The sequence below is a fragment of the Monopterus albus genome, unplaced genomic scaffold (assembly GCF_001952655.1).
Source record: "Monopterus albus unplaced genomic scaffold, M_albus_1.0 scaffold140.1, whole genome shotgun sequence".
NCBI classification, from domain to species: domain Eukaryota; kingdom Metazoa; phylum Chordata; class Actinopteri; order Synbranchiformes; family Synbranchidae; genus Monopterus; species Monopterus albus.
This window is the reverse complement of record NW_018128020.1, coordinates 376,580-399,413: the sequence shown is the minus strand read 5'-3', so window position 1 is coordinate 399,413 and position 22,834 is coordinate 376,580. Positions and strand designations below refer to the sequence as shown.

The 22,834-nt window shown below is 41.1% G+C and overlaps 1 protein-coding gene across 3 annotated transcripts; it reads left to right on the top strand.

Moving 5' to 3' along the window:
- The first annotated feature begins 3,952 nt into the window (after nucleotides 1-3,952).
- On the top strand, nucleotides 3,953-16,032 carry LOC109967955 (synapse differentiation-inducing gene protein 1-like). 3 transcript variants are annotated; one of them, XR_002276016.1, is made up of 5 exons: nucleotides 3,953-4,335; nucleotides 5,936-6,430; nucleotides 9,525-9,662; nucleotides 10,257-10,694; nucleotides 14,391-16,032. XR_002276016.1 is itself a non-coding variant. In XM_020613888.1 (4 exons), exons 2-4 carry the CDS (start codon nucleotides 6,005-6,007, stop codon nucleotides 14,403-14,405), a joined length of 579 nt encoding a protein of 192 aa, XP_020469544.1. In that variant the 5' UTR covers nucleotides 3,953-4,335; nucleotides 5,936-6,004; the 3' UTR covers nucleotides 14,406-16,032. The 3 variants fall into 3 exon arrangements, 2 of the variants coding, with proteins under 2 accessions (XP_020469544.1, XP_020469543.1); XM_020613888.1 differs by lacking the exon at nucleotides 10,257-10,694; XM_020613887.1 differs by lacking the exon at nucleotides 14,391-16,032 and having other exon boundaries at nucleotides 10,257-11,226.
- Nucleotides 16,033-22,834: the final 6,802 nt, after the last annotated feature.

Genomic DNA, 22,834 nt, shown 5'->3' with positions numbered 1-22,834 from the left:
AATCATTGGCTGTTTAATAGTTGATTTAATATCTTAAAGCAGAACACTCTAAGACATGCAGGCTGGTCCAGTAACACATCAGGGACAGTGGCTCCGGCAGGGAGGTTGGGCCCATTTGTTAAGTTTTCTCAAAGGACTGATGGGACAGACTGTGAATAAAACCATATCTCTGCAAGTCATACAGCAGACTGACTCATCACCTGGTACATATGCAAACACACTCCACAGACTTAACAGCACTGATCATTAGTATTAATAGCATTTCAAACGGTGATCCTCTGAGGTATTAGTTCTTAAGAAAATCTTACGTCCTCTTATAGAGGGAGTGACTCAGTATGAAATCAGTCTACAAATCTATATTGCTAACATTGTACACAGCTTTTTTCACTTCTTTACTAGGATGTCTGGCACAGCATGACTGCATTAGAGAGAATCCATCATATTAATGATCCCAAGGCTACTTCATTATTCACAGAAAAGCAGCTCGCCTGTCCAAATAAATTGTCATTGGTTAATGGAAGTTTTCAAATCTCGAGATGGAGGATGCCATTAATCTGCTCATGGTGTCTATATGGAGTGGACCGGTTGACTACTGTACCACTGCCAGTGATCTGTGAAGATGAGAAACTCCCCACTGTCCTCATTCACTTTTCCTCTGTGGGTGGAAGTCAAATTTTGATTGAAATTTTGGACTCCTGCAGGTCCAGGCTGCACACTTTGCATATTTTATGCACTGAAAAAAAGGAAACACCGGGTCTTTGGATTTACACAAATTATGCTAGTATATGCCGTGCAATTCATTCATATTTCCTCTGTTAACATAAAGAAAATGATGTTGGTTTTACACATTATCATTGTGTGGGACCGATGTACACATTACAATGAAGTAAATCCAACAAATCTTTTTTTTCAGTGTGCACTGCTAAATAGGATATGTGCTTACAGGTGAAGGGCAGATCTACAAAGTGATACTTCTGTCTGAAATTGTGGATGACAAGTCTGACCCCCCCCCCACACACACACACACACACACACACACACACACCAATGGAGCACTTTCAACTATTTCGACACATATTGCATTTGTGTGTTAGATAATTGCAGAGCCAAAAGTCTCTGCTGGTCCCTTGGGATTCCAAGCACACAACCACTCCCTGTGCACTGATATGGACCAACTTTCAGACACATACTGTTAATATGCTGATTGAACATTTGTAGAAGGACCTCGAAAAGTCCCACGCAGTGCAACTTTCTAATACTGTAATGAAATTGTTTCTCATAATCTTGACATTCACTAACAATTATGTTTTCATGCATTCGCCCACTATAATGTTTTTCATTATGACAAGCTCATGTAGAAGTCCAACTCACTTTCATTTTGTCTGGATGTAAGCATGCAATAAATCAGTTTCCTTTACCAGATTGTCTGGCTTTACTATTAGACCTTAACAGGCAACTTAAGTGAAGTCCTGTAATATGACATTCAAAAATGAATTCTGAGAGAGCCTGTTAGCAGCATTTTATGGTAAACAAACAAGGCAATGTGCTACTTTTGGAAGAAATGCCTGGGGGTGAACAGCTGGATCTGTTAATTTTTCCCCACCAACCTATTCTCTTATTCATCACCACTTCTAATTTACATATTGTCTCTCTGCTCGCCCTTTTCCTGCCCTGAATCAGGTAGTGAAAATGAGGGGGCATTTGGCCGTGGCTTTTGCGATTGGGTGAGCGTTTGCAGTTTGAGGCTTGCGGCATGCCTCCAGGTGTGGAAGGAGCCCCAATCTCTGTTTCTGCCAAAACCTTCCTGTACGCAGAGCCTTCTCCTGTTGCTACACCTAAACCTGACACTACAGGGACTGAAATCCTACTGTTTTCAGCAAAGTGACCTCTAGATGAGCTCCTCACACAGCACCTGATATCAGCAATGAGAACCAGCAGCACAGTTTATATGGTGAAAATAACCACTAGGACAAGAAATGACTGACTTCTTCTGATATGAAAAGTGTGAAACATACACTTTTGGTCTGAAATAGGACTGACAATAAATTACACTGATAATATCCAAATTGATTTTATAGTGTATTTCTTTTTTTCTTTTTCTGCTGTCCCATGGGCTGTTTCAGTGGTCAGAGGTGCAGCTGTTGGCATATGCTTTGTTCAAGCGTTTAATCAAACAGGAAATAATGGACAGAATGGACATTTGAGAAAAGCTGCTTAAATCCCCAATTTTCTCCACAAAACCCAACTAGGACAGACCAAATTAAGTGGTTTGATACTTTTGGATTAGGTTGATTAATTCTCAGGCATGTTTACATGATTAAAAACTGGTTATTGGGCCTTAGTGAAGTTCATGGTGTCAAAGTCAGCTGAGATATCACATAAGGGTGGAGTAAAGTCAATGCAGGAGGTAACATTATCAGACTTTGTCAGTCATGAATACATGAACAGTTGCATATTCAGTTATAAGAAATTGTTTTGCATCTTGAAAAGGCAAAACTCTGAGGGAAAATGCTTGATAAACAGTGTGTCTGCTTTGTAGTGACACAGTGCCTAAATATAGAGTGGAAAATGGAGCAGAAGAAAGGGGCACAGTGAGAACCATAAATATTCACAAACGGCTGGAAAAAGCTAGGTCCAATGAGAAATCTTCTCTTCCTGTAAACATAATGTGGCACCACTAATCTAAACAGATCTTTTAGATTCTGATATTTCAGTGGTGTGATGGACGTTTCCCTGCCATTTTAACACAGGTCTGAAGAAGAATGTTGAAGAATGTTACTCTGAATCTTGCTACACAGGGCAATGGAAAGAGAAAAAGAAATAAGAATAATGGATAAACAGTAACTGGTTCTGGTCACCACACCATTTGCCCTTCTAATATGTTCATTTCCTGAGGGAGTGTTATCCATCACAGCGATGGCAGGGCTGTTAACACCACATTGCCTTGTGTATGTGAACACTAGGTGACGCATCTTATGTGTGCTCAGTCTTAAATGCAGCACCATGTTTTCCCCATAAGGTGTCTATCAGCACCTTGATGCATGTCACTTTTACTGGGAGATGCTTCCAAATTATTAACTTAAGCATTAACTAAGCGTGTGGAATGAAGTGCTGCTTCTGATGTATGTTTTCAGTGTTCACTGGCTGTATATTAGCCTAGTATTTGGCACAACATTACAATCTCTGATAGGCAATGTTTTAGTGTGTTTTTACACGGGTCCAAACCAGAGACTATGCTTTTGTAAACACTGCAGTTATGACATTAATATCCTCCAGGGGGATCAAAATAAATTGGGTTTAATAATGTGTGGAATCTATTATGTCACCCATTTGCTTGCATGGGAAAAACATAGATATTAATGTTATGTAAATACTCTTTCCAATGATAAAATTTGGCATGGAATCATAAGCTGCTTAGTAGAGTGGGGTTAAAGGCACAATCATTTGGCAGGCTCATGATAAATGCATGGGATTTGTCTAAAATATTAATCAAATGTAAATGTGCAATGGATTTAAAAGTGACTTGTTCCTTACCTATGTTTGGAATCAGTTGAGACAGCCAGAATACAGGGACAAGGACAATTAGAACAATTAAAACAATAAATGTTGAAATTATGCAAGAATGGGAAATTATGAAATTCACCTATAAAGGATGGCTATAGAGCTAAACTGTGAAATTTCTGTGCTGTGTTTTTCCTGTATTTAATAGGCTTTCACGGTAGAGAAGAATAAACAGCTCACCTTTAAGTTGTGGAAGCAATAAGCCGTAGTTATTTCAGGACACACATCTTATAAATGTGCAGTGAGGGAACGCTGGCTCATGTGTTTTACAATAAATTTCTGTGGCTATTTCAGGAGGCAGCCAACCTGGTTTACAAAGGACTGTGCTTATGCAACGAGGCAAAATAGCACCGCTGGGGGCGCGTAAAACCCCCAGCCAGCACATGAAACACTGAGATGGAGGAAGACGCCCAAGCAAGGCAAGCAGAGTTTGGAAATGTCAAAACCGTGGTCGGTCATAGAGTTTACAGCGCGCCTCACCCAACCAATCAGTTGGTTTGAGTCCACTCTGCCTCTGTCGGAGTTGGTTGGAGAGTGAGATCAGCACGATACTGTGCGTAAAATCTACCCGTCAGACCAGCAGTGCCATGGAAGGCAGAGCTCAGGTGGCAAAGTCCATTCGTATACACACTAAATAACTTTTCTAACGGATACTATATGCTGTGCATATGTTTTTTGCAAAAACCGATGATGTGAAGTAGAAAGGTCCGTCTCCATCGACTCAGTTGCGCCGAGGAACAATGCTGAAAACAGCAGCAGGATTTTCTGACACAGGTAAGATGATTTTCGGAAATGTTTAGCTGCTTATACAAGATATTCTTATGCTATTATTCCAGGAAGGGTGTGGGGTGTGTGGGGGTGGGTGGGGGGGGGGGGGGGAATAGACATATGAATTAACTAAAGGACTAGTAAACATACAAAAACACAGGGAGAAAGAGAAGATCGAGTGATCATGATCATTAATAACTCCTGTGTGTGCCAAGTGCACACCTCCTGGTGTGTGATGAATTATTTGTGGATGTGAGATGTGGTTTGTGTTGTCTAATGTAGTGTGTAATAGAATTCCCTGTTTTCTGGAGAGCAGCTCATCCTCAGAAGCATGTGAGAATGTACACCACAGGACGCAGTGTTGAAGATACTGAGCCTGAGCCATGTGTGTGGGCCCACATTATTCATGCTTCTCCAGGCTGAGCAGCTCTGAAGCCCTGTGGCTACATGACCTTTTATCCTTATGGGGTCACAGGGGCCAGAGGTCTCTTGTAGACCTGTACATCTTTTGTTGGGGCCGGATACTGTATATAATGCAAGCCTGTACAATATCTTGCAAATAAATATCAGCTTTGTTGGGTTTCTATTTTTCATTGGTGATGAGACTGTGACAGAGACATTGAGACAGAGCTAGAAACTACAGTTTGTAATGTGGCACTAGATGGCATTTCATAGTGTTCCTGTTATTTTGGCAGTATTTCATTCTTTGCAACTCATTCACCTCTCAGACCTCATAAATACAGATCTGCAACTGTTTCTCGTTTATTTCCACCTCCTGGCTTACTTCTCATTACTGTAGAACACTGTCAACAAAAAGCATGAAATGACTGACTTGATTTGCTACATTCTAGTAGCAAATGTGACACAACTGCTTCAGAGTCTATTATCATATTTTATCATTAGACATGGGACCAAAAGATTAATTTCATGGATGAGGTCTTTGCGGGGCAAGAGGGACTGACCACTGCTGCTGGATGGCATATTTGCAAAACAAAACAGTATATTTGCTTATTAAAACTGAATATAGACCTGCTAGGTCCCACGACCTCTTACTGGCGGAACCTGTTGCCTTAGTTACTGCCTACCCATACAGTGTTTCTATGTTTATCTTTAACATAAACCACTAATTTCTTTTTTTCACTGAGTGTCATTTTCATTTGTTCCATTTTCAGTTGATTCAAAAACAGTCAGGATGACTCAAGAAGGCCAGTTTACAGACTTTTCAAATAATCTGTATGCACTGTGAACAGCAGCACCTTTTCTTGATTTCTGTACAGGAAACTGTGACATGTGGAAGAGGCTTTTTTTTAATGTACAGTACATGTTTATATGAATCTGGGGGTGTGAGATGCAACAGTTGAGCAGATGGTGATTTCATGGCTCCAAATGGCGAGAGTCTGTGAGAGGAATGCTTATTGCCAAACAAGATGAAATATTTCCTGCAGTGAATTCATATCTGAGAGAGCACATTATTACTAAAAAAAAATATCAGACTGGATAGTTAGGCTGCAGGTATTCATTTCCCCAAGAATGTGTCATGATTTAAATGCACTGTTATTTCTCTCTTCTAATGGTTTTATTTATTCTGTTCTTAACATGTTTCCAGCTTCCAAACTGCCAAATCTCTGTTGGACTCCATCCTTTGATCCACAAGACATCTGAATCTGGCATCAACATGGAGAGTCTCAGTGAGCTCCAGAACCCCCTGCTAGACAAAACCAGCAGACATGTTGTCCACAGTGACTACCAGGGTTACCAGTGTGACTGCTCGAGCCAGCCTTACCAAAACAACCTCACTGGCTATTGCTACAATGGGACTAATGGCAAGCATAAGACTCAGCAGTTCCTGGATGCAACATCCCTGCATCTAGCTGTGGAGGCCTTCTACAGGCCCAACATCATACTGTACAAGGACAACGTCAGCCTTCACAGCAAAGACTCCAAGAGCGAGAGCTTTGAGACTACATTCACAGAGAGTAAGGACGCTGTTTCAGATGGAGTGTCTATAGAAAACACACCAGACAACATACAAGGACAGAAGGATGTGAAGATCCACACAGTGTCGTACGAGGTGGAGGATGAGCAGGGTCCTGAGTATGAGGTCAGAGGTCACATTAGGGCAAAGAACGATTGAGTTTTCCACATATAGCAACTTGTGCATGTTAATGCATTTATTTGGAGATAATGGGTCTCTATGCGGTAAAAGTCTAATTGTACAGATAAACTGTAGGAATGTTTTTGTACCAATAATTTCTCAATCTGGGAATGATTACTATAACTGCACATTAATAAGCAAATGCTGCAGATGTAGTGTTTGACAGCATAATTAAAATACTGAGTTGCTGCAAGATATTAAAGGTGTTTTGACACTTACTGGTAACTGTCAGGGCTCATTTTCAGCAGAAAGCTTCCTAAATGGTCAATTTGCTGGAGTCTTTCAAAGCTATTGTGGGAAAATTGTGTGCTTTTGATTTGTAATTATATTCTAAAAAAGTGACACATCTGATTTGATCTATCCAGGCTATTGTTCTTTTTATGGCTCTCTCCAAAGAGAACCATGACAGCAAAAGAGCAGTCATCTCAGAAGTGGTAAAAATCTAATTTCACCTAGGGACACTCGTGAGACACTCAGAAATCTGGCCTGTCAGGAGAAGAAGTATTGCAGCCTAATTGGGCTAATGATCACACCAACTCTTGTCACTTGAAAGCCTGGCAGACAAGATAGAGAGACATGGCAGCGACTGCCATTAATGCCACATGTAGTGCTTTGAGTATTAGCAGGACTCTGCTGATGCTGACTCTGCATTTTTAGATGGAATATGAGACTTTTTGCACCTGTGTTTCTTTACTCTTGCTTCCTGTATGTCTGTAACTTCAGATACTGTAGCACTATGATGAAACTCCAAGTCAGTCCACTCTGGTCCGCCCAGCACTCCCTCTCCCTGCTCCACTGTGCTCTGCTATGATCTGCTATGCTCCACCACACTCTGCCCAGCTCTTCAGATAGTTGTCATTATGAAATTGCAAAAAAATGAGAATGCAACAAAACATACTCATCAAGCAGAAATAACTGAACATCTCTGATTACTTAGAGAGGTCAGTCCTGCTCAAAGCCTTTTAGTAGGTAATATCGCTGCACTGCTGCCAGTGCTGTTCATTGAGTCTCAGTCTCGGGAGGCTTCGGCAGTACCTCGCTACATTAAGACAAGTTTTGGACCAGATTTCTATAACACAAATATTTGAAAAAGGTACATACTGTAGCTTTAAGTAAGAGATCTGAGCATTTCTTCCGCCTCTGTTATTTTGCTCTTTACTGCTACCCATATCATTACTCTACATCTCCTTGTTGCCTTATTTGCTGTGTAGAGTCAGCAACAGAAAAAAAAGTAGTAAAACTTTACAATAGTAGTTCCGCAGCTTGTTTTTGTCAGCAGGTGCTTGACATCTGTGTGACAGAGGAAAAATAAATTGCAGGTAACAAAGTAACAAGAACGGGTGGATGGTACCACTGTAATTGCCCTTGCTACCAACTAGGTGCATGGGTCTGTGTGTGTCCTGCTGTGGAGCCGACTGTTCCCTCCAGACTAACAAGGGCTCAGAGAGAGCTGTGACAGGGTTGTTAAAGGCACTGTGCCTCAGTGGAGCCCCATCAGTTATACTGCCATCAGATCAGCCTGGGACTGTCTCCCCAGCCGACAGGCCTGGGTGTCAGGCAGGATGTCAGTAGGACTGAGTGCACCAGTCATTCAGGACTGTTATCGGGTCTTGCTATATAGATAAAAGGAGATTACTGGTGTTTGTGCACACCAGTTTATTCATGTGATGTCAACATTATGTGGTTATGACCAGCTGCTGTTTTGATGGATCACAACCAGTTGTTCAGGTGGACAGGGCTCATAAAGCAGATAACAGTGAGCTTCATAAGCCTCTTGTCAAACGTATCTATGTGGAAACTTAGTGGAGCGTATTGCTGCTGTCCTCCACTTCCTTCTAACATCTAAATAAGGTTTAAATACAAAAAAAAAACCCAAAATAATTCAAGATAATTACATTAGAGGCTGTGGTTTGGTAGAATATACATGAGATTAGAAGCTAAGAGCACAAACTGGGTACATTTTTAAAACATGGGTCCTTCCTTACTTGCCTCCTTTCCTGACTGTTCTGTAATTACCTCTAAAATGGTTGTTTCAGTTCTGGCCTTACATATCGATTTCTATTTTGTGCCTTCCTTTTTCCCGCTTTGATTGATCCCCCAAGGCAGCAAGACTAACAAATGAAACATGATCATTATGGGGGCTATTTATTTAGACAAACATCCACTATATCTCTGGGACAGCTGAGAGGAGTAAGGCTGTCTCCTCTTAAAAGGTCAGCCATGTAGTCACATTGCCATCTCTGCTGCAGGTATGATGTGCCAATGCAGTAAGCAAGCAAGCAAGCAAGCAAACTTTATTTATATAGCACCTTTCTAAACCTACGTTACAAGGTGCTTTCCAGTAAATCATAAAAATAATAAAAATAAATAAAACCAGATAAAACATCTACACAATGAAATAACAGCTAAAATGCATAATCAAAACAAATACATCAATCAGTAACATTGTTAAAAGCCAGGGAATACAAATGCATCAGTATGAGTGACATTTGTATTTATCTTTCATTTGCCTGCTCAGCCTCTCTGGTCCGGAGTTTGAGTATCAAGACAATATATAGAGAGCGACTCGCTGCCTTGTATGATGCCAGGTGTATTGAGGAGAGATGGCAGAGGCCTCTCATGCTGTAGAGGCAATTTAGCACATAAATGACACTGTCTTCTTGCTGTTTCCCCTGTCACCTCGCAATGATGGAACAATCTGTTAATCCTGTGTTATCTGTCAGGCTGCTCATGGGTGTTGACAGAGGCACCAAATCCTCTCTGGCTGGCTGAGCACATCCTGTCCTGAGTGATTGTGGAACAAGGGCAGATACCACATTGTCAAGCTACATCACTGCGAAGACATCCAACATACACTTGTTTAGACATGTCAGTCTTACTCTATTATTGTTATTTAAGTGTCAATCTCAGGATTGCCAGTTTTAAGAAAGCATACTTTGTCTCAGAAAATGGATTTCTAGGGTGTAAAATATGCACTAAATAGTATCATTTGTTCCTGTGCTGACATATATTTATTGTATATCAACTCGCTGTCCTCCAGAGTGACAGCTCCAGTGACAGTGAGAGTGAGGACAACTTCCTCGTGCTGCCCCCTCGAGACTACCTAGGCCTTGCCATCTTCTCCATGCTCTGCTGCTTCTGGCCCTTGGGCATTGTCGCCTTTTACTACTCCCACAAGGTAAATGTCCAGAGACCTCAAGCCTGTCCAGGACTCTGATTACACTACATTCTATTTATCAGGGAGCACAAACAAGTGCTGCTGCAGCCCATTTTCCACCTTGGCACCTCCTTGTGGTTATTTCAGATAACTGTAAATACGGCAGGTTCATCACTTGTCAATCCTCAGTATTAACTTTAGGAAACCATTAACACTGAGGTTTTGGTTCACAATATGTTCTGCATGAGCAGTGCACTGCAATTACAATTTTGCATTTATAACTGACACCTCATTTGTAATGACAGCATCATGTTAGGTTCTTCCGATGTTAGTATATTTATAGTCCAAAATCAATGGGTGCCATGCAACCTCAAACACAGCATATCCTAGTGGTTTTGCAAGATCTTCAACAATAGTTGCACATACAATTGCACTAGATCAAAAATGTGCCAGAAGGAAAAATAAGAGCCAGGCTCATTTTTTTGATAGGAAACTAAAACACCCAAACAACACATTTGTCAATGTCAGAGGGATAATGACCTCATTGCCATGGTAACTAATGGCTCCCTGAGAGTAACACACCGGCTCATTTCAATCTCTGCTTTGTATTGTCAGACTGGCAAGGCCATCGCTAAGGGAGACTTCTCAAGAGCAGGAATAAGCTCCAGAAGAGCCCTATTCCTGGCTGCTCTTTCCATTACCATTGGAACGGGGATGTATGTGGGGGTGGTTGTGGCCCTCATAGCGTACCTGTCCAAGCCTGGACACGTATAGCACTGGTTCGCTGGGGATGGGGGAGACAAAGAGAACAAGGAGGCAAGATGGGAGGAGAGGAAAACACAAGGCTGGACAGATCTCTTGGCCTCTCCTGAAGACAGGGTGTCTGTGCTGCTGCCTGACTGTCTGCGCTAAGAAGATGCTATATAAAGAGAGAAGGCTAACCCAGAGAAAGAGAGAGATAAAACAAAACAAGATGTGTGGATGGACTATCACTTGGACTGCATATTGATCTGGACTAAATCTGTCTTTTTAGGATGCAACACTCCTGCCAAGGTATTTCACCACCATCACAAGAAGATGAAAAGACATCACTGAGAAAGATGACTACTCTTTTACAGACTGTGCTGTACTTACATGTTAGAAAAAAGAAACTGAGCTCAAAGAAGTAAAAACTACCTACCCTTTACCATAAAAGTCATTTAAAACTATATTATTTTATCTTTAGAGTAAATGTATTCTCTGTCAATATTATTGCAGATGTGTATTGTCAACTTTGTAAATGAATTTCTTGGAAAAACAGTCAGCCAGTGAATTTTTAATGTAACTGTTTATTCAAGAAATATACTGAAAACAGATCCAGTCAGTAATCACAGGCAGATGGAGCTTTAATAAAAAAAGAAGATGATAGCAGGTACACAAAACTGCTAAGCAGTGGTAAAGAGGGTTTATTGTGTTGACTGTGTATTGTACATTGAGTTAATAAATACATTTGGCATGAATAATTAAGTACTAAAATAACTAATGGTAACTACGTTCCGACTCTCACCTATGGTCATGAACTTTGGGTCATGACCGAAAGGGCAAGATCCCGGATACAGGCGGCCGAAATGAGCTTTCTCCGCAGGGTGGCCGGGCGCACCCTTAGAGATAAGGTGAGGAGCTCGGTCACCCGGGAGGAGCTCAGAGTAGAACCGCTGCTCCTCCACATCGAGAGGAGCCAGCTGAGGTGGCTCGGGCATCTGTTTCAGATGCCTCCTGGGCGCCTTCCTAGGAAGGTGTTCCAGGCATGTCCCACCGGGAGGAGGCCCCGGGGAAGACCCAGGACACGCTGGAGGGACTATGTCTCTCGGCTGGCCTGGGAACGCCTTGGCATTCCCCCGGAGGAGCTGGAGGAAGTGTCTGGAGAGAGGGAAGTCTGGGCATCTTTGCTTAGACTGCTGCCCCCGCGACCCGGTCCTGGATAAGCGGAAGAAAATGGATGGATGGATGGCATGAATAATGAAACATCCTCTCTTGTGTCTTTGGCAAAAGTGTCTAACAGTTGCAACTAATTGACAAACTCTATTAACTGACTAACTAAAGTGAATTAAAGACAGACAATTAGATTTTAATTAAAAAAGTATTGTGATAAGGAGAAAAATAAAAACTATAAACAGGAATAGGTGTGAATGCAGATCTTTACAAGCTGTCCATTTACTAAAGTAATTTGTTACACAATGATATAAGAGTATGTTCATTTTGATTAGCAAGAATCAGGACTCATGACTCAATTTGGACTTGAGTGATGATGACTCGGACTTGGACTCAGCATTGACTGTATTTGGACTTAAAGTTGGAGACTTGGGCACTGACTTATTTTTTTGTAATAGGTCATAATAATTTGCCATAAGATATTGATGCCAAAACCTGTTTGCCTGCACCATGCTTTATCCCAAACACTTCCATCAAAGCATCCACTCTACCTTTCTGTATCAGATTGCAGAGCAATATCGTAATACGCTATTGGAAAGTTTAAAATCTCAGGATTTGATACCTGCAAACTGGCAAATGATGCCTTATTCACAACAGTTATGATCATCTTATTTGAAACATAAGCACTGAATCACTTCATTCACTTTGAAGTAGTGTGTGTATTTGGTTATTGTGTTGCACGCCTTAAGTAGACTCCTTTTAAAATGGTGAGAACTGTGTTAGTTGTTTTTAATGTAGACCCTGATGACTCAGACTTGAATAACGGGGATTCAAATCAGTCTTGACTCAGACTATTTTGTGATTTGGACTTGACTTGGATGCGAACATTGGGGACTCGAGACTCAAGAATTAGTGACTTCACTACAACGCTGGTAAGAATTGAATTACAGATATATGCAACACATATTTAGTCTAGCAATTACATGTTAAAATGGCTTGTCATATGAGAGTGCATAAAAATGTTTGAAAGTGAACAGAGAAGTTAAAAAAGTTAGCAGTAAAAAAAAAAGAGTTAGCTAGTGGCAACTGCTAAACAGTTGAAACTGTTAGCATTAGCTAAAACTAACTTGATATACAGCTGAATAATAATAAAAAGGTAAAACCTAAATACAGTAGTTTAAATAGTTATAAATACGCCGTGGTGACCTGTCCAGTGCAGCAGCAGCTGCAGGGCCCGCTGTGTGGCCATTGCCTCCCTCGCGCCTCTATCCCTCCACCAACTACAGTCGGTTCAGACCCACTCCAACACATTCACAATTTATGTTCCTACTTTTTTCACTGTGTAATACTGAGGTAGCAGCATTAATGTTATTTCTTTTAAAAACCATAACCGTGGCTGTAAATTTTAATCTGTGCTCAGTTTCACGAGGGTCCCTAAAAACAAATACAGGCATAGAGCTCTGTGCTCTCCAGGATTTATAACATTACAGTGTCGGGGGAGGCATTATGTTAAGGATGGCTTTAGCGCAATTCAGCACTAAATAGGTCTCAGTCTTTTCATGTTCCATCCATCTATCTATTTTCTATACCGCTTAGTCCCAAACGGGGTCACGGGGGGCTGGAGCCAATCCCAGCCAACTGCGGGCGAGAGGTGGGGTACACCCTGGACAGGTCGCCAGCCCATCGCAGGTCTTTTCATGTTTTCAACAACTATTTTCTAACACTGATAATGTGTTTAGAAGCAAATCAATGATTTTGCTTTATCCCAACTTTAATGGATAAACAAATGATGGTGATAGCTAGCTGAAATTAATGAAAAAATAATTAAAATAGTTAGCTAAAAGTAAATAAACAATTGAAATAAACAATTAAGCTAGTTAAAATTAAATAGTTGACAGGGCAAGCTTGATTAAACAGTTGTTAGCTAAAGGAATGGATAAACTGTTAAAATAGTTCATGTTAGCGAAACGTGACTAAATAGTTGATGTATTTAGCTAAAAGTGAATAAACAGTTGAGTTAAATAAGAGCAATAGACAATTTAAATAGCTAAAAGTAGTGGAAATAGCGGAAACATTCAAGCTTCTGCCACTCAGTGGTAGCAGCACAAATCTGAGCACAGCAACCTTTGGAGTGACAATTTAATGGTATGAAAAAATATTGTAACAACATCCACTTACAATAATTATCAGTTAATAGTGTTAAATAACATAATTCGTAGTAAGAACATATGTGAGGCTAGGCCAGTTGGTGGTACTCAGCTGAGGGCCATCGGTGTTCAATGTTACATCAAACAATAAAGGCTAGGGATCTCTGTACAAGACTGCGTGATTACAGAAGACTGACAGGCTGAACTGTCTACCACACTGCAGACTTATTTGCTAATGCAGGCACAAGTCTTTGCTGTAACTAGCATGGCTCCTCACCATCTTTTGGCATCACTCACTGTCTGACCTCAAGGTGACTTTAGCTGACAGAGTGCTGTAAGCGTCAGGAACAACTTATTATCTCTGAAGCCAGGATGTCAGAACAAATTAAGAGCAGCACTTTATTCTCCTTCAGGACTTGGAAGGACTATCATGCACATTTTCTTGCCCCACCTGCCATACAATCAGAACAATAGCCTCACTAGCCAGAGAATCCAAAACCACTCAGTGCCCTTCAGGTTCAACTTTGCAAACAGCAGTGATTGCATCAAGAAGCAGAAAAGAGATTCACTACTCTGTATATACCTTATCATTCACTTAATGCACCTAAGTGGAGGAGATGACAACGTAATTCTTACAAGAAAGCTCCCACAGTCTGACCTCTCCTAAATTTGTCTGTTTTCTCTTTTGCAGCTTCTCTCCAAGTAAATCTCGAATGCATGAAATGTGGCTCGATGGGGGAGACAGGGGCGAAAGTGACGCTCTCATCAATGGGAGCTGGATGGGGTGTTGAAGTGGGCTCACTCTATGAGCAAGTGCAGCGGTGCATGTATATTCTCTCCCTCAATAGATAGGAAGCTTCACCCACGCCTGCTCGCTCACTCCCTCACGTCATCTATAGCTAGCTCAGACCACCAGAAGCAAACTGATTTTATTAGTCATCCACCCCACAAGAATTACAAACTTCCCAAGAGGCAACAGCAGCTTGAATCTGAACTTCTGCACTTTGTTTTATGTGAAAACTTTTCTAGATAAAAAACAATGACAAAAGGGTTGAAAAAATGGATAAGAAACTGAAAAGGAATGTAAAGACAAAAAACATTCAAACTGAGTGCTACATTAATAAGGTCCATGATGCTCTTGACTGCTCATGCAGCTGAAAGGCATTTTCAGATTTTCATCATTGCTTCGATCAAATATCTGTCACCACTCTCTCTACTGGTGGAAGACAGACATATCTTCAGTTTGCATCATGCCTCTGCAAAAGAGGATTTAGTGGTTGCAACAATTATGGTAAGAAAGCTATGGATGTACAGGCTATATTCTCTCATCTTACTGACATTTTGAAGAAAAGAAATCCTAGAAAACTATCAAGTGTAATGCCAGAAAATTAGATTCAACAGACAAATTTTCAGCTTACCACTTCTTAAAACCAAAATGGCAGGAGGATGAGGAGTGTGGAAACTGTGCACTTGGGGAAATAGTGGTTATCTTGTACCAGCAGAACAACCTCTCTGGCTCTGTATTATGCGACACATCTTAAATCAAAACCACTAACTTCATTTGGTAGATTACAGACACTTGCATGCTGTTTTAAATAAATACATCCAGAGATCATTTTCTGTGCAGGCGGATAAATTTGAATATTCCAGGGACACTTTCTACAGTAGGTTAACGGCGGTACCAGTGATGTTGATAATCACTTTTATTGGCCAAGTATGTTACACACAGAAGGAGTTCTTCTCTGGTAAGAACCAAGGCAGCCATCTGTGGCTACATGCAAACACACCAATGGTGGCACTGTCCTGGCTATTGGGAAGAACTTAGGGCCTTTCACAAGGACACAGTTAGGGGACAACCACTCTACCTTTTGAGCCACAGATGTCCCAAAGTAACTGCAAAGCTTTACACCCAACATGGGTTTCAAACCCATGGTTTATCTGGTCTTCCCATAAAGACTGTTAGACAGCTTCAGCTCAGTCAGACCTTGCTGCCAGTCTTAACCAGAACCAGGAGAACTGAGCACATCATTCCTGTTCTTAAATCCTTACACTGGCTACCATTTACCTACAGAATTGATTTTAAAGTGTTTCTGTTAGTTTAAAAGTCATTCAGTGGTATGGGGCCAAAGTACATTTCTAATCTCCTTGAAGAATCCAAACCCAGCAGGGCTTTGAGATCTTTAGGAGGCAGTCTGCTGGTAGATTGGGTCAGAACCAAACAGGGTGAAGCAGCTTTTAGCTTCTATGCTATACACAGACATAACAAGCTTATCTTCACTTTGTCTCCACTGATTCTATTCTGGTTTTAGTGCTTTTTGTTTTTAATGCTATTGCTGTTTTTCCTTGCCTCTGTAAAGCACTTTGAATTGCCTCTGTGTATAAAATGTGCTATATAAATAAAGATTCCTTGCCTACTGGAAGAATCATATACAGACAAGTGAGGAGAATGCTACTACAATAGTAGACCTAATGAAAAGAGAGAATTGTGGATGACCAACATCCACACTAACTGAGAAACTAGCAGTTATCCAATGCTTCAGTATAGTAAAGAGGAAGCTGCTTTTATAGCTTAAGGTTGATTAACTACACAGTACAACACAGGCCAAACATGAGGTAGATGAACAACTAGATATGCTACCAATAACTGAAACTGTATGAGGCAGAGAATAATGGAGAAACTGGCTGCAGTCAACCTCTGAGAAACACCATCAGATAACATGCTAGCAGATGTCAACTGAGTTCTCACAACAGTCCCTACTACCATCATAACTGAGCCCAGTGAACTGGTTTATGCTACAGCCACTGTAATCTGGGAGAAGCTTGGCTAGGCCATTAAAAGGAACAGCAGTACATGATGTACTCCTAGATCAAGCTATCAACATGTCATTAGATAGCCTGCTGGTATAGTGAGCTGAAGGAGGACATCGAGGCTTAAGTAGGATTTTAAATGCAAAGCTTCTACATATTTGTACACTGTCATACAGCCCTTTTGCATAAATAAAGCATCTGAGTAGTTTTTCCACTATTGCTTAGCTTTAGCGAGGCAGCTCCCTGCAAGTTTTATATAACACTCTTCAGTGTGCATTAGCAAATTAAGACGTCCCCACAGCAACTCTTAGTACAACAGATGTCAGCATCCATTTCTGTAGCCCCCCCACCAACCACACTTTCACGTCAGAGCTAAGCTCATTTCTGAAGCATTTCACACATACATGCTTATCTGCCCTCACACCTTTGTCACACATAAACATGCCTCTCTCTGTGGCATTGACATTTGCCAGGATGCTCTCTGGACTGATAAGAACCTCACAGCCACATCTTCTGACTTCATTTATCACTTTTGAGCAACAAGGGACCACCGTCTATCTGTTCCTGTTTCTCTTCTCTTGATAAATACAGACTGGGCACTTTTTTCTTATTCTTTGCTCTGGGCTTTCCTCAAAATCTGCTGTCATATGCCAACAAAAACTAAGGCAATGCTAAGATAAGACTTAGGGAAATGAGGTGGTTTTTAATTGCAACCCGAGGACCTCACAATTCAGAGGAAAGGGTGATGTCATTTTCTGAGACAAGAATAATGAAGCAGAAGGTAATTAAAACAAAAAAGACTGGTTAGACAATATTAAAGTAAACAGAAAGGGACACAATTATGTCTGCTCTGATGACTGGAACTGACATCTGAAACTGCCGACAGATGGCCGGCTGAAAACGTGGAGCCTCTAATGCTGAAGGTTGGCTGCAGTGGACAGCTGCACACCATAAATCTTTCTGTAGACTTGCAGTCAAATCCAACTTTAAGAGATAACCAATATCCATTACTAGAGTAGGCACCAGTGACAGAGATGAGTCTTGGTCTGTGGAGCTGAGCTGTGGCAGTAAAAATTATGCCCAGACACAGAACTCGCATCATTCTACAGAAATCAGCCCAAACCTACTATCATGAGGCAAAATATTCAAAGCATTTTTATACTTTACACCTTGTTTGGATAAAGAAAAGAAAAGGCATGTGGTTTTTAAGATATGTCTTGGCTCGCATATCACAGACAATGATTTCCCTGATTGATTTTACAGCTGTATTTCCAAAACAAATGCAAACAGGTCAGCAGGTAAAATAAAATATCTTTTAATTTCCATTATGTACTTTCCCTGTTCCCTCATGTGCTGTTGTCAGAGTTGAGTGTAGCATAATGAAAGAATAAAGTAGGCCACATGCATTAACAGCAGGCTTCAATTGGCAGCCTAATCAAAAGGCCCAAGGGGCTAAATTAGCATTATTATTACACAAATAGAGCAATAATATCCTGCACACACTTGTAACACTGATTTCACTGAGATGATGATGATTCTTATCCAGTAAAGTATAAAGAGAGCAGGTCTGCTCCGTGTGGTCAACCCAGAACTGCTTTGGATATAATCAAACTTGGTAGAGGTAATAAGCCCTGCGCCCGGACAGATAATTAGGCTGCAGTATCAGTCATGTCTCTGTTAAGCCACAGCAGAAGCCTCATCACTGAGAGCACCAGAAAAGGGACAAATATTGATCAAGGTATCAGATCATGTCTGCTCAAAGGCTTACACTACAACCATTTTTTGCAGCCTGACAGAATCAATGTCAATTTGTATATGATGTTTCAGTACCAGGAGTTTTATATATCAATATATACTGACAATCAAATATGTCAATGTGAACTCCTAATTTAATTCATATGTACACAAGATTTATAAGGGTTCTAATGGGGAATTAAGTTCAAGACTGCCACCATGTGGCTACAGTAATGCACTGTGGTTATAGTGATAAGATGGGTCATTCAAAATCTGTTTTTAATTATGCTTGCATTTTCCCCAAATAAACTCAATTACAAAAACTTTCTGCAACAAAATGAACAACAAATGAAGCACTGGTAGATGCATACACACATGTGAAAGTGCATGTATGTCAGTATACACTATTCTTTATAATGCATGTATTTGTGTGTATTAAAATACTTTATGTATGAATGAGTACAGTGTCTGTGTCAATAAATACTATAAAAAACAGCAGTCCTGCAGTAAATCCTCCTTCATAAATGTGGTAATGTTCATATTTTGTTCAAACTGTTTTAAAGAGGTGCTGATTCAACATTGTGAAGTCTGTAGTTTGTTCTGTTGTTGAACTGTATTGTGTTATATTGATGGGTGTTTCTATTAACTTGTCCACCCTGTTTATACACTATAAGTGAGAATATAGGGTACATTTAAAAAAATGATCATTCTAACCATCATACAGAGAGGATTTACTGCAGGAATGTTGTATTAAACTGCATTAGCTTTAGACTGGTGTATCTAATAAACTAACAACTGAAAGTATATTCACATCAAAGTCTAAATAATTACTCACATGATATGTAAACACTCATACATATTGTAACATACAGTTTATGTATATTACACCCCCGCCAAACTCGCATAGACCCTTGACTCTACATCAGTGTCGCAGGGTGATCACCTCTACTACGGCCTCTGATTTTGCTGTTGCCTTCCAAGCCTCTGACTTTTATTCCTCAGAAGTCCTGCAGCTTCCTTTATGTCCTGATGCTTTTCACTCCTCATTTGACTCTACATGCTCCCCGATTATGGATTCCATCGCACCGTTCAGGAACCAGACTTCTAGATACAAACCTGCCCTGTGGTTAAAAGACACCACCCAGGCATTGCGGAGACGCTGCAGGCAGGCTGAGCGTAGATGGAAGAAGGATGGCCTGCACGTCTCTCTGGGCGTCTTAAGAGATGTCTGGTTATCTATCAGAAATCTGTAAAAGATGCCAAAACTAAATACCTTTCTAACATTGTTTTAAAAAATAGTAATCATCCTAGAGTTCTTTTTAAGACTATAAAATCTGTTGTTAATCCTGTTGGTGTTGTGTCTAATGAAGGGTCAGTTCAGACTTGTAACGAGTTCCAACACTATCTGGATTGTCTGAATGTTGCTGAAAATTTTCAATCAGGTTTTAGGGCCCACCCCCGTACTGAATCTGCATTAATAAAGGTCCATAACAATATCACTATGGACCTCGACACCAAGTGCCCTGTCATTTTAGCTCTCTTAGACCTCTCTGCGGCCTTCAACACCATCGACCATGCAGTTCTTCTCTTCCAACTGGAACATTACATTGGCCTCAGAGGTGCAGTGTTCCAGTGGTTTACTGTACATCTTTTTTGATGAATAGATCCTTCTCGGTAGTTATTGACAACTTTTCCTCTGCCTCTGCCCCTCTTTCTTCTAGCGTTCCCCAAGGCTAGATTCTGGCTCCGCTACTTTTTTCTTTATATATGTCTCCTCTTGACTCAATCATATCGAGGCACAACGTTCACTTTTATTTTTATGCAGATGATGTTGTTATTGTTGAGTCCCCTCACCAGGGGGTGAGGGAGAACAAGAAAAAGGACTTAGGATGCAGACCCAGGTGCTAGTAAAAAAAAAAAAAAGGTGGTTTATTGGAGAAAAGCAAACAAAGTACTGAGTATATGTATTGTCCATTAACCAGAGTAGGGCAGCGATGACTGAGGAGACCAGGACGGGCAGGTGAGTAGACAGGAGGACTGTAGGAAACAGGAGAGTTAGAGGACCAGGACGACGAGGAACCCAGGAGAAGACCAGGAGGAACCCAGGAGGGATGCTTGAACCAGGAAGACGGGCAGATGAGCCAGCAGCAGGAGGGACGCATTAACCGGGAAGACGGGCAGATGAGCCGGCAGCAGGAGGGACGCTTGAACCAGGAAGACGGGCAGATGAAAATTGCCAGAGGTGTAGAAAAGGGGATCAACAGCACAGGAACTGTCAGCGTTGAAACCAGGTGAGCCAATATACATATGAAAACAACCACACAGAAACTGTCAGCGTTGGCATGGCGTATACATGATCAGCAACGGAGTGTCTGCCAGGGGTTTAAATAAGTAAGAGAACTGATTAGTGGAATGAGCATCAGCTGTGTGGTGTGCACTCCGCTTAGGGCTCTGCGTTTCTCGGAACAGGTGTCCCTGGTTGTCCCGAGAACAAAATACAAAAAAATGCGGCAATCGTGTGTTTGCTGTTTATGGTCCCAGGCTCTGGAACTCTCTGCCGCTGGAGTTACTGTCCATAATTGAGTTATCGTTTTTTTAAGTCCAAACTAAAAACGTATCTTTTTAGACAGGCTTTTAAAAATTTGCTTCAGTGGCATCATGTTGATGTCTTTTAGCTCGCTGTTTTATATTTATATTGGATATGGAAGCATAATCATTACCTTTCAATTCATATTTTCTTTTTTTGTGTGTGTGTTTTTAGTTTCTCTTGATTTGCTCTTATTTCGTACGTTGTTGGTCATGTATTTTATCTGCTGTTCTGTGAAGTGCTTTGGGCTCCTACCGAGTTGTAAAGCGCTACATAATTAAAGTATTATTATTATTATTATTATTATTATTATGTATGTTTAGGGTTTAATGCATGACCCGTATGCATTTACACTAGGCACTATGCCTCCAGTATTTCTGTTTACATACAGCATGCATGCATTATTGTGCAAATGTTACATTTACATGAATGTTCAAGACAAATTTGAAATTTCCAGTTAAATCCAAATTTTAACTTGAAGAATTCTGACCAATAGATTTCAAATGGTTAGAGCTGCTTGGATGTAAGACTTGGGGTTTTAAGCTTTAAAAATACAGTAACTGAAAATATCACACATTTTTTTGATCATGTCGCACAGAATTCATCTGCTACTAGTTTCAGGTCCGCCTGGCGCGACCTGGCTCTCTTCCGCCTTTCTCTCCTCTGCTCTCTCGATCCTGCGGGATCTGCACCTCAGCTGTGTTGCTTTCAGTAATTAGCGACTCATTTGTCGGTGCGCACAGCTGGGGTGCATCCCGATGATTACCTTCTTCCTTATTTATACCTCTGGCAGACGCTCCGTCGTAGCCGGAGCATTAACATAACTAACTAGTGTTACCATAGCTTAACATACCTAATTTGCATAGCCCTAACTGACCTACAGTGGGTACGGAAAGTATTCAGACCCCCTTAAATTTTTCACTCTTTGTTATATTGCAGCCATATGCTAAAATCATTTAAGTTCATTTTTTTCCTCATTAATGTACACACAGCACCCCATATTGACAGAAAAACACAGAATTTTTGACATTTTTGCAGATTTATTAAAAAAGAAAAACTGAAATATCACATGGTCATAAGTATTCAGACCCTTTGCTGTGACACTCATATATTTAACTTAGGTGCTGTCCATTTCTTCTGATCATCCCTGAGATGGTTCTACACCTTCATTTGAGTCCAGCTATGTTTGATTATACTGATTGGATGTGATTAGGAAAGCCACACACCTGTCTATATAAGACCCTACAGCTCACAGTGCATGTCAGAGCAAATGAGAATCATGAGGTCAAAGGAACTGCCTGAAGAGCTCAGAGACAGAATTGTGGCAAGGCACAGATCTGGCCAAGGTTACAAAAATATTTTTGCTGCACTTAAGGTTCCTAAGAGCACAGTGGCCTCCATAATCCTTAAATGGAAGACGTTTGGGACGACCAGAACCCTTCCTAGAGCTGGCCATCCGGCCAAAATGAGCTACTGGGGGAGAAGAGCTTTGGTGACCGAGGTACAGAAGAACCCAAAGATGACTGTGGCTGAGCTCCAGAGATGCAGTCGGGAGATGGGAGAAAGTTGTAGAAAGCCAACCATCACTGCACCCCTTCACCAGTCGGGGCTTTATGGCAGAGTGGCCCGAAGGAAGCCTCTCCTCAGTGCAAGACACATGAAAGCCCGCATGGAGTTAGCTAAAAAAATACCTGATGGACTCCAAGATGGTGAGAAATAAGATTCTCTGGTCTGATGAGACCAAGATAGAACTTTTTGGCCTGAATTCTAAGCGGTATGTGTGGAGAAAACCAGGCACTGCTCATCACCTGGCCAATACAGTCCCAACAGTGAAGCATGGTGGTGGCAGCATCATGCTATGGGGGTGTTTTTCAGCTGCAGGGACAGGACGACTGGTTGCAATCGAGGGAAGGATGAATGCGGCCAAGTACAGGGATATCCTGGACGAAAACCTGCTCCAGAGTGCTCAGGACCTCAGAATGGGCCAAAGGTTCACCTTCCAACAA

Bases quoted from the DNA above. Each gene is read 5' to 3' on its own strand.
- LOC109967955 (XM_020613887.1), top strand. From the start codon at position 6,005: ATGGAGAGTCTCAGTGAGCTCCAGAACCCCCTGCTAGACAAAACCAGC. The intron at 6,431-9,524 runs GTCAGAGGTCAC...GCTGTCCTCCAG, and splicing joins AGCAGGGTCCTGAGTATGAG to AGTGACAGCTCCAGTGACAG. The intron at 9,663-10,256 runs GTAAATGTCCAG...TTGTATTGTCAG, and splicing joins CCTTTTACTACTCCCACAAG to ACTGGCAAGGCCATCGCTAA.